The sequence below is a fragment of the Entelurus aequoreus genome, linkage group LG01, assembly GCF_033978785.1.
Source record: "Entelurus aequoreus isolate RoL-2023_Sb linkage group LG01, RoL_Eaeq_v1.1, whole genome shotgun sequence".
Taxonomy (NCBI): Eukaryota; Metazoa; Chordata; class Actinopteri; order Syngnathiformes; family Syngnathidae; genus Entelurus; species Entelurus aequoreus.
The window spans coordinates 63123320-63139919 of record NC_084731.1 but is presented as its reverse complement, the minus strand read 5'-3'; the positions used below and the strand labels follow the sequence as shown (position 1 = coordinate 63139919).

Sequence of the window (16600 nt, the reverse complement as noted above, 5' to 3'; positions counted from 1 at the left end):
GCAATATAGTGTATGAATGAACACATGTGGAGTTATGTAAAAAAAAAGGTGAAATAACTGAAAACATGTATTATATTCTAGTTTCTTCAAAACAGCCACTCTTTGCTCTGATTACTGCTTTGCACACTCTTGGCATTCTCTCGATGAGCTTCAAGAGGTAGTCACCTGAAATGGTTTTCACTTCACAGGTGTCATAGTTTTGATGTGACAATCTGCAATGTAAATAGTCATGAAAATAAAGAAAACACATTGAAATGAGAAGGTGTGTCCAAACTTTTGGCCTGTACTGTAACACTTCAAATCTTAAGGGCTGTTCTGTCCATGTCAAAGCATAAACCCTGTTGCTAACTTGTGGCCTGCTTTGGACCTTTTGCAGCTATGTGTCAACTACACATCCACCCATTATCCACACCGATATTTGGTCCTGTGCAATATATCAGTATCCACCTGTTTTTTACAACTATATGATATATGCACATATGATACCAGTATTAAGTCTTTAATAAATACATAATTAGTCAAGTAGATGGTAGGGTTGTCCCGATACCAAAATGTATTTCAATACTTTTCTAAATAAAGGGGACCACAAAAAATGACATTATTGTCTTTATTTTAACAGAAATCTTAGGGTACATTAAACATATGTTTATTATTGCATTTTAGTCCTTAAATAAAATAGTGAACATACTAGACAACTTATCTTTTAGTAGTAAGTAAACAAAGACTCTTAATTAGTCTGCTGACGTATGCAGTAACATATTGTGTAATTTATATTCTATTTTGTCAACATTATATAGGACAAACTGTAAAAATTGATTATTAATCTACTTGTTCATTTACTGTTAATATCTGCTTATTTTCTGTTTTAACATGTTCTATCTACACTTCTGTTAAAATGTAATAATCACTTATTCTTCTCTTGTTTGATACTTTACATTAGTTTTAGATGATACCACAAATGTAGGTATCAATCCGATACCAAGTAGTTACAGGATCATACATTGGTCATATTCAAAGTCCTCATGTGTCCAGGGACATATTTACTGAGTTTATGAATATAATATGAATTTAAAAGAAAAAAGATTTTGTGACGATAAAAAATATCAATGTAATCATAGTAGTATCGACTAGATACGCTCTTGGACTTGGTATCATAACAGTGGATGTCAGGTGTAGAGCCCCCCATGGCATTTGTTTACATTGTGACGCCAGTGAGCTATTGTATCCTCCTACGGTGCTTTAACACATGGCTAGCTAGCTAGCAGCTAATATCCATCTGCAGTCGGCAGTGTTTTAGCTTCTTCGAAATCACTAATCATGGCCTCCATGGCGACAAATACAATTTGTTTCTTACATGTACCATTATCACTGGAGGATGAGGAATAGCTAAACATGCTTCACTACACACTGCAGCTTGCCGGCGTCACAATGTAAACAAATGCCATGGATGGATCTACACCTGACATCCACTGTAATGATACAAAGTACAGGAGCGTATCTAGTTGATATGACTATGATTACATTTATATTTTTTAGCATCACAAAATCTTTTTTTGTTTTTTTGAAATGTATATTATGTTTATAAACTCAGTAAATACGATCCTGGACACATGAGGACTTTGAATATGACTAATGAATAATCCTGTAACTACTTGGAATCGGATCGATACCCAAATTTGTGGTATCATCCAAAACTAATGTAAAGTAAAAAGAAGAATAAGTGATTATTACATTTTAACAGAAGTGTAGAAAGAACATGTTAAAACAGAAAATAAGCCGATATTAACAGTAAATGAAGTAGATTAACAATCAATTTTTACAGTTTGTCCCTCATAATGTTGACAAAATAATAGAATATAAATGACACAATATGTTACTGCATACGTCAGCAGACTAATTAGGAGCCTTTGTTTGTTTACTTACTACTAAAAGACAAGTTGTCTAGTATGTTCACTATTTTATTTAAGGACTAAATTGCAATAATTAACATATGTTTCATGTACCCTAAGATTTTTTGTTAAAATAAAGACAATAATGCAATTATTTGTGGTGCCCTTTATTTAGAAAAGTATCAAAAATACAATTTGGTACCGGTACCAAAATATTGGTATCGGGACAACCCTACATCAAACATTATGTCACTACTGGTCTAACCTTTCCCGAAATATAATGTTCAAAAAACATCTTCAAGCCTTGTCCAGATGTTTACTGACATATAATATTCATGTTTGAATTACTTTTACTGTAAATGAATATCACCTCCAAATATTGCTTATCGGCCCTGACTACTAATAACCGGTATTGGCCCTGAAAAAGCTGTATCTGTCGATCTCTAGTGTTTGTTTTGATACCAGTGCAACGATAGCGCGACAGTCCGACATCCTCCATGAACCAGGAAGTGGTCTGCTATCATAAAATAAATATGACTGATTCTCTTGCAGTCCTTGTAAGTGTGGTCCTCGTGTGTCTGCAGGTCATTTCCTTGTTCGACCTGGTGCGCTACAGTATCAGCGTCTGCAACCAGATCGCCAGCCACCTCCACATCTTCGTCTTCAAGATCAAGCCGTGTTCCGTCCTCGGCTCGCCCAAGCACTGAGCTCCCTCTCGGCCGTCAATGACTCCACCATCAGTCGCTCTCGCCCCTCCTGTTCCCACGTAGGCCGCCGTGTAAAGTGAATGTCAGGACAAATCATCTGTCCTAATGGTACTGCAGTGTGTTTTCTTTCCACACAGGACATTGTTCAGGTGCTACCACACCAGGGAATCCACTCCCTGCGAGAAAAGGTCACCACTCCGACTCTTAGATGTTCTGTCGTTACATTTCTGCTACTGTAAATACAAAGCTATGACTTCTTTCTTCAGACCCTCTGCAGAGCACCTATTATTATTATTATTATTAGTGTACATTCTGTTAACTGATTTACTGATCCTATTTGTATTTATTTTCCAACGTGGCTGCAGCGTTGTTGTCATTGTAAGAACACTCAGCAGCCAACTTTCTTTTCGCCTCGACGCTCAAGCAGCGGCCCGAATCGTCTTACGCACTTTTGATCTTTGTTCAAATTTAGGTTGGCTAACCAGCGGTTTCTTCAGAGGTCAGCAGCAAGTAAGTACAGTACAGTACAGGCCAAAAGTTTGGACACACCTCCTCGTTTTCTTTATTTTCATGACTATTTACATTGTAGATTGTCACATCACAACTATGAATGAACACACGTGGAGTTATGTACTTAACAAAAAAAGGTGAAATAACTGAAAACATGTTTTATATTCCAGTTTCTTTGCACACTCTTGGCATTCTCTGGATGAGCTTCAAGCACACCTGTGAAGTGAAAAACATTTCAGGTGACTATTTCTTAGAATAGAATAGAAAGTACTTTATTGATCCCTGGGGGAAATTCAGCCCCACAGTTCGCTCACAATAGACAATAAACACTTGGGTATTTTTCACGTGTGAATAATATAAATACAGTCTATTATACAACATTATTCACATGTGAATAATATACAGTAAATACAGTATTATACAGCATTATTCACATGTGAATAACATACATACAGTCTATTATACAGCATCATTCACATGTGAATAATATAAATACAGTCTATTATACAGCATTATTCACATGTGAATAATATAAATACATCATACATTTACAGTACATGTGCAGTACTTGAAGCCTATCGAGAGAATGCCAAGAGTGTGCAATGCTGTAATCAGAGCAACGGGTGGCAATTTTGAAGAAACTAGAATATAAAACATGTTTTCAGTTATTTCACCTTTTTTTTTGTTAAGTACGTAACTCCACATGTGTTATAGTTATGATGTGACAATCTTCAATGTAAATAGTCATGAAAATAAAGAAAATGCATTGAATGAGAAGGTGTGTGCAAACTTTTGGCTGGTACTGTACCTGTGGAAAACTGGTTTCGCTGGTTTATAGTTGGAAGCTTCAGATGCACACCATTTGTCTTATATCTGATGCCGCTTCTAGCAACTTCCTGGTGGTCCACATTGGCATTATCCCTGCTACATTCCAATCAAACTGACGGTCGCTAAGGATTGAAAAGACACAGCCTCATCTAATATACCTATATCGCTCACTATTAACAGGCTGCCACTCACCTTTCTTCATTTTGCACATTGTGCCTGTTTCTTGTTTTGAGCCGCAGCAAAGAGTATCTATAATGTTGACTGTTGTCGTCTTAACGTGGCCGCTTCGAAAGGTTTATTTCACCCAAATCTTCAAAATCATTTGTCTTCTAATGCCTTCAGGGGGAATATCTAGGGAATGGTCATAACTCTTTGTAGAATGAAGATGTCAAGTTCAGACGGGAGAGCAGTCGGTGTTGTTACCAACGTCTTTGTTTGGAGTATTTTAAGTCCACATGTGCATGAATTGGATTGAGAAACCACATTCAGTATAAGAAAGAAAAGGTCATGTAGAATAAAAAAATAAAGCCATTATTTTTTATGAGATTAAAGTCGTTTGGGTTTTTTTTGGTACATAAATCATTTTGATATGCGTCTTTAAATGTTAATAACTAGCTATGTTTGACAATATTGTAAGTGTTGAAGTTCCACTTCTCAATTATTTTCTGTTACACCCGTCTAGGAAGGAAAAAACTTTTCGCTCTCTATAATTTGTCTATAAAATTGTTGTAAGTACACCTCTGCACAACACTGTATCCTTATTTACAAACCCCGTTTCCATATGAGTTGGGAAATTGTGTTAGATGTAAATATAAACGGAATACAATGATTTGCAAATCATTTTCAACCCATATTCAATTGAATGCACTATAAAAACAACATATTTGATGTTCAAACTGATAAACATTTTTTGTTTTTGCAAAAAAATCATTAACTTTAGAATTTGATGCCAGAAACACGTGACAAAGAAGTTGGGAAAGGTGGCAATAAATACTGATAAAGTTGAGGAATGCTCAAACACTTATTTGGAACATCCCACAGGTGAACAGGCAAATTGGGAACAGGTGGGTGCCATGATTGGGTATAAAAGTAGATTCCATGAAATGCTCAGTCATTCACAAACAAGGATGGGGCGAGGGTCACCACTTTGTCAACAAATGCGTGAGCAAATTGTTGAACAGTTTAAGAAAAACCTTTCTCAACCAGCTATTGCAAGGAATTTAGGGATTTCACCATCTACGGTCCGTAATATCATCAAAGGGTTCAGAGAATCTGGAGAAATCACTGCACGTAAGCACCTAAGCCTGTGACCTTCGATCCCTCAGGCTGTACTGCATCAACAAGCGACGTCAGTGTGTAAAGGATATCACCACATGGGCTCAGGAACACTTCAGAAACCCACTGTCAGTAACTACAGTTGGTCACTACATCTGTAAGTGCAAGTTAAAACTCTTCTATGCAAGGCGAAAACCGTTTATCAACAACACCCAGAAACGCCGTCGGCTTCGCTGGGCCTGAGCTCATCTAAGATGGACTGATACAAAGTGGAAAAGTGTTCTGTGGTCTGACGAGTCCACATTTCAAATTGTTTTTGGAAACTGTGGACGTCGTGTCCTCTGGACCAAAGAGGAAAAGAACCATCCGGATTGTTATAGGCGCAAAGTTGAAAAGCCAGCATCTGTGATGGTATGGGGGTGTATTAGTGCCCAAGACATGGGTAACTTACACATCTGTGAAGGTGCCATTAATGATGAAAGGTACATACAGGTTTTGGAGCAACATATGTTGCCATCCAAGCAACGTTACCATGGACGCCCCTGCTTATTTCAGCAAGACAATGCCAAGCCACGTGTTACATCAACGTGGCTTCATAGTAAAAGAGTGCGGGTACTAGACTGGCCTGCCTGTATTCCAGACCTGTCTCCCATTGAAAATGTGTGGCGCATTATGAAGCCTAAGATACCACAACGGAGACCCCCGGACTGTTGAACAACTTAAGCTGTACATCAAGCAAGAATGGGAAAGAATTCCACCTGAGAAGCTTAAAAAATGTGTCTCCTCAGTTCCCAAACGTTTACTGAGTGTTGTTAAAAGGAAAGGCCATGTAACACAGTGGTGAACATGCCCTTTCCCAACTACTTTGGCACGTGTTGCAGCCATGAAATTCTAAGTTAATTATTATTTGAAAAAAAAAAAAAAAGTTTATGAGTTTGAACATCAAATATCTTGTCTTTGTAGTGCATTCAATTGAATATGGGTTGAAAAGGATTTGCAAATCATTGTATTCCGTTTATATTTACATCTAACACAATTTCCCAACTCATGGAAATGGGATTTGTACATTAAAGAAGACAGAAATAGATGAATTTAAGATAAATAACATTGTTTTTTAGTCTGTAACAGAAAAAAACTTAAAAGGCATCAATTTACCTGAAATTTTAAAAATAAATCCTTATTTAAACTAAAAGAAAATGTTGACTGACTTGAACCATTTGAAACTGAAAAATAAACTAAGAGTTATTTTCTGTTACACCCGTCTAGGAAAGAAAAAAAAAATTGCGCTCTGCTGCAACTATAAATAGTATCATTTGTCTGTAAAATTGTTGTAAGTACACCTCTGCACAACACTGTATCCTTATTTACATTAAAGAATACAGAAAAAGACAAATAGATGAATTTACGATAAATAACATTGTTTTTTAGTCTGTAACAGAAAAAAAACTTAAAGGGCATCAATTTATCTGAAATCTAAAAAATAAATCCTTATTTAAACTAAACATTTTTGACCGACTTGAACCGTTTGAAACTGAAAAATAAACTAAGTGTTATTTTTGGTTCCACCCGTCTAGGAAGGAATAAAAATGTCGCTCTCTGCCGCGACTATAAATAGTATCATTTGTCTGTAAAATTGTTGTAAGTACACCTCTGCATAAAACTGTATCCTTATTTACATTAAAGAAGACCGAAAAAGAAGAGCTAAATATAGATGAATTTACGATAAATAACATTGTTTTTTAGTCTGTAACAAAAACAAACTTAAAGGGCATCAATTTACCTGAAATTTTAAAAATAAATCCTTATTTAAACTAAACATTTTTTGACCGACTTGAACCGTTTGAAACTGAAAAATAAACTGGTATTTTCTGTTAGACCCGTCTAGGAAGGGAAAAACATTTCGCTCTCTGCTGCAACTATAAATAGTATAAATTGTCTGTAAAATTGTTGTAAGTACACCTCTGCATAACATTGTATCCTTATTTACATGAAATAAGACAGAAAAAGACGAGCTAAATATAGATGAATTTACGATAAATAACATTGTTTTTCAGTCTGCAACAGAAAAAAACTTACAGGGCATCAATTTACCTGAAATTTAAAAAAAAAATCCTTATTTAAACTATTTTTTGATCGACTTGAACCGTTTGAAACTGAAAAATAAACTGTTATTTTCTGTTAAACCCATCTAGGAAAGAAAAAACATTTTGCTCTCTGCTGCAACTATAAATAGTATAATTTGTCTGTATAATTGTTGTAAGAACACCTCTGCAAGGCAAGGCAACTTTATTTGACCGACTTGAACCGTTTGAATCTGAAAAATAAATAATGAATTAAAATTGATCAGCAACATTAATAACCTAATATACATAAAATAATGTAACATACAAAACAAAAATGATTGCAACAATTGTGATTATTTGTACTTTTTATGAATACAAATGAGGACGTCAGGATTATTGGCTACAATGAGCACGTTTTACAGTGCACGTCTTCTCCAAGTGCAGTTAGCGCGATACTGATAAAGCAAGTTCCCCAGGGTCACACGCGCGCCCCACTATTTGAGAAGGACTGCGCCAACTGTTAACATAACCGCTCGGTTTTACTCACACTTCATTAACCACTGTGTTGTTTATTTCAGTGTTTTTCAACCTTTTTTGAGCCAAGGCACATTTTTTTCATTGAAAAAATGCGGAGGCACACCACCAGCAGAAAACATTAAAAAAAATTAAACTCAGCAGCCGATATTGACATTAAAAAGCCGTCGTCGCAATTGTTGGATATGATTTTGAATCATAACCAACCATGCATCAATATAGCTCTTGTCTCAAAGCACTGTCACCACCTGTCACATCACGCCGTGACTTATTTTGAGTTTTTTGCTGTTTTCCTGTGTGTAGTGTACAGTCCTTGTCTTGCGCTCCTATTTTGGTGGCTTTTTCTCTTTATTTGGTATTTTCCTGTCGCAGTTTCATGTCTTCCTTTGAGCGATATTTCCCGCATCTACTTTGTTTTAGCAATCAATAATATTTTGGTTGTTTTTATCCTTCTTTGTGGGGACATTGTTGATTGTCATGTCATGTACGGATGTACGTTGTGGACGCCGTCTTTGTAAGTATTTGCTGTCGTCCAGCATTCATCTGTTTTTGTTTACTTTGTAGCCGGTTCAATTTTAGTTTTATTCTGCATAGCCTTCCCTAAGCTTTAATGCCTTTTCCTAGGGACACTCACCTTTTGTTTATTTTTGGTTTAAGCATTAGACACCTTTTTACTTGCATGCTGCCTCCCGCTGTTCCCGACATCTACAAAGCAATAAGCTACCGGCTGCCACCTACTGATATGGAAGAGTATTACACGGTTACTCTGCCGAGCTCTAGACAGCACCGACACTCAACACCACATAATTTGCGGACTATAATTACTGACTTGCAAAAAATATTTTTAACCCTAATAGGTGAAATGACATAATCTCCCACGGTTGAAAAACACTGGTTTATTTGATGTTTGTTTGTGCCTGCGAGACAAGCGTGAGGGCAGTAATAAGGTAATGGCGCATGCGCACTTCGCAGCAGGAGTGACTACTGTCATTTCAAAGAGGCGTCCTACTTAAGTAAACTACCGCGTTTGACTTTTTAGGCAACACTATTGATGTTTAACGGCGTCTACAGAGGCGGGAAACTTGAGTCTGAAATGAGAGACAACGCATGGTCGTTACTTTGACGTCGCACCGCTCGAATAACGTGAGTATCATTTAAGTTGTTGAAAGATCAAAGGGAAAAAATACGGAAGTAACGCTAAAGCTAGCTAGCTGTTAGCCAAAGTAATAACGATTTAAGACTAAAGTTGCTAGAACATGTTGCTAATCGAATGTTTTACTTACGCCGAATTGTGCCAGGTATCCCAAACTATTCAGAAACGTGTAGTATTTTCACATGATGGTGTCAATTTAGTTCCGGTGTTGTACCGAAATCTGTTACCCATCGGAATTTGTAACTCCAGGGGGCGATGTTCCCATGGCGTTTGTTTGATGGTTAAACGGCAAGCCCAAAGAGGAGGAGAAGAAGAACGCTTGCGTAAATGGCGTAAACTATCCTTAATGCTGAAACGTCAGTTGTCAAAATTTCAGCATTAATAAATTACACATATTCTGGAAATCAATGACTTACTTTCATTATAGTATGAGTCCATTGTATCAGCTGTTGATTCTCTCTCACACACATACATTTTCCGGATTAAAAGCTATCATGGAATGTATATGTGTAATTTATTAATGCTGAAATTAATAAATTACTGAATTAATAAAATGCTGAATATGTGTTATTTATTAATGCTGAAATTCTGATGGGTAACAGATTTCGGTACAACACCGGTGTCTTAATTTAGGGTGTTTTTCAATTAGGTTTGGGTTCACCAGCCTAACTGCGCCCAAAAGTCACATTTTGATGCTATTTACTGTTTACCGTTGACCCTTTCTCTATTTGGTTGACTGAAAAAAGTTCAGTTCAGTTTCAGTTTCAGTTTATTCGGAACATGCATACAATACAATGTGGTGCATCACACATTTCCAGTTGTTTCATTACAGCACGTCCGAAAAGGAGTAGGAAGAAGCTGAGCTTATCCTACCCCTTTTCATACCATAGCAAATTTATCCCATCTCCTTGTTCTCTGTAACAGAACAGTGAACAAATAAATAATATACAATAGTATGCAAACAAATATTAAATACATAAATATTTGTCTCAATAAAAAAAGGGTTCAAGATGTTCATCATAATTCTTGTTCTGTGTGCTTTGTGAACACTTGTAGCTTGAACAGTCTCTTAAACTGAATTATATTGGTGCTTTGTTTGATTTATTTGCTTAATCCGTTCCATCATTTAATTCCACACACTGCTATACTAAAGGTTTTAAGTGTTGTACGTGCATACAAATGTTTTAAATTAGATTTTCCTCTCAGGTTATATTCCTCCTCTTTTGTAGAGAATAATTGTTGTACATTCTTGGCTAGCAGGTTATAGTTTGCTTTGTACATCATTTTAGCTGTTTGCTAATGCACCAAATTGTTGAATTTCAATAATTGTGATTTAATAAATAAAGGGTTTGTATGTTCTCTATATCCAACATTATGTATTATTCTAATTGATCTTTTTTGTAAGACCGTTAGTGAATGAAGCGCACATTTGTAGTGGTTTCCCCATATTTCTACACAATAACTCAGATATGTAACACTAGTGAACAGTAGAGAATATGAAGTGATTTTTGGTCTAGAACATGTTTTGCTTTATTCATTATTGACGTGTTTCTTGCTACTTTATGTTGTATATTTTTGACATGAGATTTCCAATTCATTTTATCGTCTATTATTACACCCAAAAATGTATTTTCTTTTACCCTTTCAATATTTACTCTGTCTTTCTGTGTTTGACTTTCTCTTCTACTGTTACCAAATAGCGTTATTTTAGTCTTACTGAGATTCAAAGATAGTCTGTTTTTGTCAAACCATCTTTTTAATTTGTTAATTTCTTCTGTTATTATTTGTATTCTCTTCTGTGTGTTCTCTCCTGAACAAAATGCTGTTGTATCTTCTGCAAATAATACTAACTTTAAATCTTTTGTAACTTTACAAATGTCATTTATATAGAGATTGAACAATTTTGGTTTGATTGATTGATTGATTTAAACTTTTATTAGTAGATTGCACAGTGAAGTACATATTCCGTACAATTGACCACTAAATGGTAACACCTGAATAAGTTTTTCAACTTGTTTAAGTCGGGGTCCACTTAAATTGATTCATGATACAGATATATACTATCAAATATATACTAACATCATAATACAGTCATCACACAAGATAATCATCAGAGTATATACATTGAATTATTTACATTATTTACAATCCGGGGTGTGGGATGTGGAGGGGGGGGGGTTAGGTTTGGTTGGTATCAACACTTCAGTCATCAACAATTGCATCATCAGAGAAATGGATATTGAAAGAGTGTAGGACTGACTAGGTAGGATATGTATAGCAGGTAGTGGACATAGAGAGAGAGATCCGAAAGTATAAGAAAAAGTGTAAGAAAAAGTCTCTACATTTGATTGTTTGATTGTTTACATTTGATTATTTATAATCCGAAGAGGTATTATGTGGAAGGGATGGTGTTAGTTTAGGGTTGTACTTGCTTGGAGGTGTTCTTTTAGTGCGGTTTTGAAGGAGGATAGAGATGCCCTTTCTTTTACACCTGTTGGGAGTGCATTCCATATTGATGTGGCATGTTCGAGTATTGATCCCTGAGGTACGCCCCAAGATATTTTTAGCTCTGTGGAAGTTTGTTCGCCTATCTTCCCGTGTTGCTTCCTGTTGGTTAAGTAGCTTCTTATCCAGTTCAAGACCAAAGTGAAGTGAAACTACTTGACGTGATGTGATCGTGACCACTTGACGATGATGTCGCTTCTTTGTTTCGTTTGTTTGAAACACAGGTGTCAAACTCAAGGCCCGGGGGGCCAGATCTGGCCCGCCACGTTATTTTTTGCGGCCCGCGAAAGCCTGGAAATAATATGCGTTAATAAAATGCTTATTAAATATATTTCCCTTTTGACATTAAAAATCATGTACTGCATGCAATTGCATATCTTTTAAAATTCAATATTATCAAAATCAAAATATTTTGTCATGTATTCCAAAAATATTTATTGTTAAAACAATGATAAATACGGTACTTAAATATCTGCTTGACTTATGATTTCAAAACAAATTATCAATCAAATTGTAGACTGTAAAATGGACAATAGATTTTACGGTTAAATTCCGCCGACTGAGTTTTTTACCGTAAAATCAACTTTGGTACTGTTTTTTTCCATATACAGTAAGACACTAAAACATTAAAAAACAAACCAAAAAAAACGTTAAAACAAGATGTTACGGTAAAAAAAACAAAAAACTGGCAGCTCTGTTGCTTGAATTTTACTGCTAAAAACATTGGTATTGTTTCTCCATTCCATCCATAATAAAATGCTTAATCTTTTCTTACTAAATATATTTGTTCTTTCCCTTTTGAAATAATATGGGTTAATACAATCCTTACTAAATATACTGTATTTCCCTTTTGACATTAAAAATCGTGTACTGCATGCAATTGCATGTCTTTTAAAATTCAATATTATCAAAATCAAAATATATTGTCATGTATTCCAAAAATATTTATTGTTAAAAAAAAGATAAATACTGTACTTAAATATCTGCTTGACTTGTGATTTCAAAACAAATGATCAATCAAATTGTAGACTGTAAAATGGGCAATAGATTTTACGGTTAAATTCCGCCGACTGAGTTTTTTACCGTAAAATCAACATTGGTACTGTTTTTTCCCATGCATAGTAAGACACTAAAACATTAAAAAACAAACAAAAAAAACGTTAAAACAAAAAGATTTTTTCGGTAAAAAAACAAAAAACTGGTAGCTCTGTTACTGCTAAAAACAGTGGTATCGTTTCTCCATTCCATCCATAATAAAATGCTTAATCTTTTCTTACTAAATATATTTGTTCTTTCCCTTTTGAAATAATATGCGTTAATAAAATGCTTACTAAATATATTTTCCTTTTTACATTAAAAAAGCATGTACTGCATGCAATTGCATATCTTTTAAAATTCAATATTATCAAAATCAAAATGTTATAATGTAGTCCAAAAATATTTATTGTTAAAATAAAGATAAATACTGTACTTAAATATCTGCTTGACTTATGATTATGAAACAAATTATCAATCAAATTGTAGACTGTAAAATGGACAATAAATTTGACGGTTGGATTGAGTTTTTTACCCTAAAATTAACTTTGGTAGTCTTTTTTTCCATACACAGTAAGACACTAAAGATTTTCGGTAAAAAAAACAAAAAACTGGCAGCTCTGTTGCTTGAATTTTACTGCTAAAAACAGTGGTATTGTTTCTCTATTCCATTCCATTTATTCCAATTTTTTATATGCTGTAAAATTCTGGTGACTGAGGTGCCAGTTTTTTAAGTAAATAAAAAAAATTGCAGCTTATGTAACAAAATATATTGTTAATGTATTATATACATGTACATTCATATATTACTCTTTGTTAAAAGTGGCCCTCTGATGGCAACCATAACTGCGATGTGGCCCTCAATGAAAACGAGTTTGATACCCCTGGTTTAAAAGATGGCCGCCATCAGGGCAGTCACTTACCTCGGGTCTTAACTAACTGCCCAGCAACTAGCAGTGATGGGGAAGTTACTTGGAAAATGCAGTGAGCTAAGCTACAAGTTACTCTCCATTAAATGTAACTAAGCTGCATTGTGGACAATTGTAGCAAACTACATGGCAAAAGTAGCTCCATCAAAGCTACATTAAAGGCCTACTGAAATGAATTTTTTTTATTTAAACGGGGATAGCAGATCCATTCTATGTGTCATAGTTGATCATTTTGCGATATTGCCATATTTTTGCTGAAAGGATTTAGTATAGAACAACGACGATAAAGTTCGCAACTTTTGGTCTCTGATAAAAAAAAGCCTTGCTCCTACCGGAAGTAGCGTGACGACACCGAAGGAAGGACTGCTCATATTTTCCTATTGTTTACACCAGCAGCGAGAGAGATTCGGACCGAGAAAGCGACGATTACCCCATTAATTTGAGCGAGGATGAAAGATTCGTGGATGAGGAACGTTAGAGTGAAGGACTAGAATGCATCTTTTTTCGCTCTGACCGTAACTTAGGTACAAGCTGGCTCATTGGATTCCACACACTCTCCTTTTTCTATTGTGGATCACGGATTTGTATTTTAAACCACCTCGGATACTATATCCTCTTGAAAATGAGAGTCGAGAACGCGAAATGGACATTCACAGTGACTTTTATCTCCACGACAATACATCAACAAAGCTCTTTAGCTACTGAGCTAACGTGATAGCATCGGGCTCAAATGCAGATAGAAACAAAATAAATAAACCACTGACTGGAAGGATAGACAAGATCAACAATACTATTAAACCGTGGACATGTAAATACACGGTTAATAATTTCCAACTTGGCGAAGCTTAAAAATGCTGTTGCTAACGACGCCATTGAAGCTAACTTAGCTACGGAGCTAACGTGATAGCATCAGGCTCAAATGCAGATAGAAACAAAATACATAAACCCCTGACTGGAAGGATGGACAGAAAATCAACAATACTATTAAACCATGAACATGTAAATACACGGTTTATGCTTTCCAGCTTGGCGAAGCTTAAAAATGCTGTTGCTAATGACGCTATTGAAGCTAACTTAGCAGCGGGACCTCACAGAGCTATGATAAAAACATTAGCGCTCCACCTACGCCAGCCAGCTCTCATCTGCTCATCAACACCCGTGCTCACCTGCGTTCCAGCGATCGACGGAAGGACGAAGGACTTCACCACGATCATCCGTGCGGTCGGTGGCTAGCGTCGGCTAGCGCGTCTGATATCCGAGTCAAAGTCTTCCTGGTTGTGTTGCTGTAGTCCGCCTCTAATACACTGATCCCACCTACAACTTTCTTCTTTGCAGTCTTCATTGTTCATTAAACAAATTGCAAAAGATTCACCAACACAGATGTCCAGAATACTGTGGAATTATGAGATGAAAACAGAGCTATTTTGTATTGTATTCAATGGGGTACCGATACTTGCGTTTCACTGGTTACGTCACGCGCATACGTCATCATCTAAAGACGTTTTCAACCGGAAGTTTAGCGGGAAATTTTAAATTGCACTTTATGAGTTAACCCGGCCGTATTGGCATGTGTTGCAATGTTAAGATTTCATCATTGATACATAAACTATCAGACTGCGTGGTCGGTAGTAGTGGGTTTCAGTAGGCCTTTAAGGGCATTTCTGTCTATGGGCCCACAAGCATAATATCAATGTTCATGTAACAGAGAGTGTACAAATGGACCCAATAAGAGTCCATTACTATAAATTATCTGTCATTTTGCTGGGGACACCCTGCAACTACCTCTAGAGGTCCCCGCACCCCACTATGTACAAAACCAGTGTAGTTGTCACGTTGTGTAAATGGTAAATAAAAACAGAATCCATCCATCCACCCATTTTCTACCCCTTATCCCTTTTGGGCTTGCGGGGGGTGCTGGAGCCTATCTCAGCTGCAATCGGGTGGAAGGCGGGGTACACCCAGGACAAGTCGCCACCTCATCGCAGAGCCAACACAGATAGACAACATTCACACTCACATTCACACACTAGGGCCAATTTAGTGTTGCCAATCAACAAGTCTGGGCGATATATCGATATACTCGATATATTGCGGGTTTGTCTCTGTGCGATATAGAAAATGACTGTATCGTGATATTCGAGTATACAGGTAGGTTCTGTTGCGTTTGGACCAGATTTTCCTCCAAGGGAATTTAAGTTACTGGTCAATCCCAAGTTCTTTCTAATGACATATATGCTGAGTATGAGTGAAGACCCCAACAGAATTGGTATTTTGCAATTTATTCCAAAGCTTTGGCGAGACCAACCTAAAAACAACACTTTCAAATCGCGTCGCCAAGTTGATCTAAAACTCTTACGGAAGCGCTCTCTTCTTCAATATGCCATAGCCCCCATCCTTCAGAAGGAATACACAAGTCCATTGTTCTACTCTGGATGAGACAGGATGAGGTAAAAAAGGAGTACTTCTACTCCCCACATTCCCAAGCTCAAGGTAACTCACAGTGCACCATTGGACATGAAATGGAGAAAAAATAGAAAGAGTACAAATTGAAAACACTAGCTATTTCAAATATGACTATAGAAAGAAATAACTCTTAAATACGGATATATATATATATATATATATATATATATATATATATATATATATATATATATATATATATATATATATATATATATATATATATATATATATATATATATATATATATATATATCCGTCAATCCCCCTTCAGATCTTTTACAAAAGATCTCTATCACAAGTGCAACACTTCTAAAGCACGCCCCACATTAAAGTAGGTGCTGTTTTTGTCTTTTGAACAAGCTAGCAATAAAATAAAAGCACAGTTACATGGGAGATGGATGGAGGGAGTCCACGTCAATGTAGTCATGGTCAGGGAAGGAAACTAGCAATTTTCGAAAGTCACCACTTTGCTTGACCCCCTTCAGAGACATAGCAAACCCAGAAACAGGGTTGACCTTCGACAGCTCTAACAATGATGTGGGTGCATAGAGACCTAGCACAAGGGGCGATAAAGCACCTTCATGAGGCTATGATGGCCAAGAAAACTCTCAACGGAGACCAGGGCAGACTTAATTAGGTCAGTCCACCTGCCAAAGGTGTTTTGGAGCCAATCTTTAAAGGGGTCAGAGACACCGGAAACTTCAGT

At 36.2% G+C, this 16600-nt stretch overlaps 2 protein-coding genes across 4 annotated transcripts in view; both read left to right on the top strand.

Moving 5' to 3' along the window:
* cept1b (choline/ethanolamine phosphotransferase 1b) overlaps positions 1-4478 on the top strand; it is a 31638-nt gene extending 27160 nt beyond the window's left edge. The window contains exon 10 of the mRNA XM_062056057.1: positions 2474-4478. Coding sequence (XP_061912041.1) covers positions 2474-2596 — 123 coding nt within the window. The 3' untranslated portion in view covers positions 2597-4478. The remainder of the gene's footprint in view (positions 1-2473) is intronic.
* A 4279-nt stretch (positions 4479-8757) lies between these two features.
* dram2b (DNA-damage regulated autophagy modulator 2b) overlaps positions 8758-16600 on the top strand; it is a 37936-nt gene continuing 30093 nt past the window's right edge. Inside the window, exon 1 of one of the 3 annotated variants that reach the window (XM_062056079.1) lies at positions 8758-8949. In XM_062056079.1, coding sequence (XP_061912063.1) covers positions 8914-8949 — 36 coding nt within the window. In that variant the 5' untranslated portion in view covers positions 8758-8913. The remainder of the gene's footprint in view (positions 8950-16600) is intronic. The other 2 variants (XM_062056087.1, XM_062056097.1) reach the window with 2 other exon arrangements.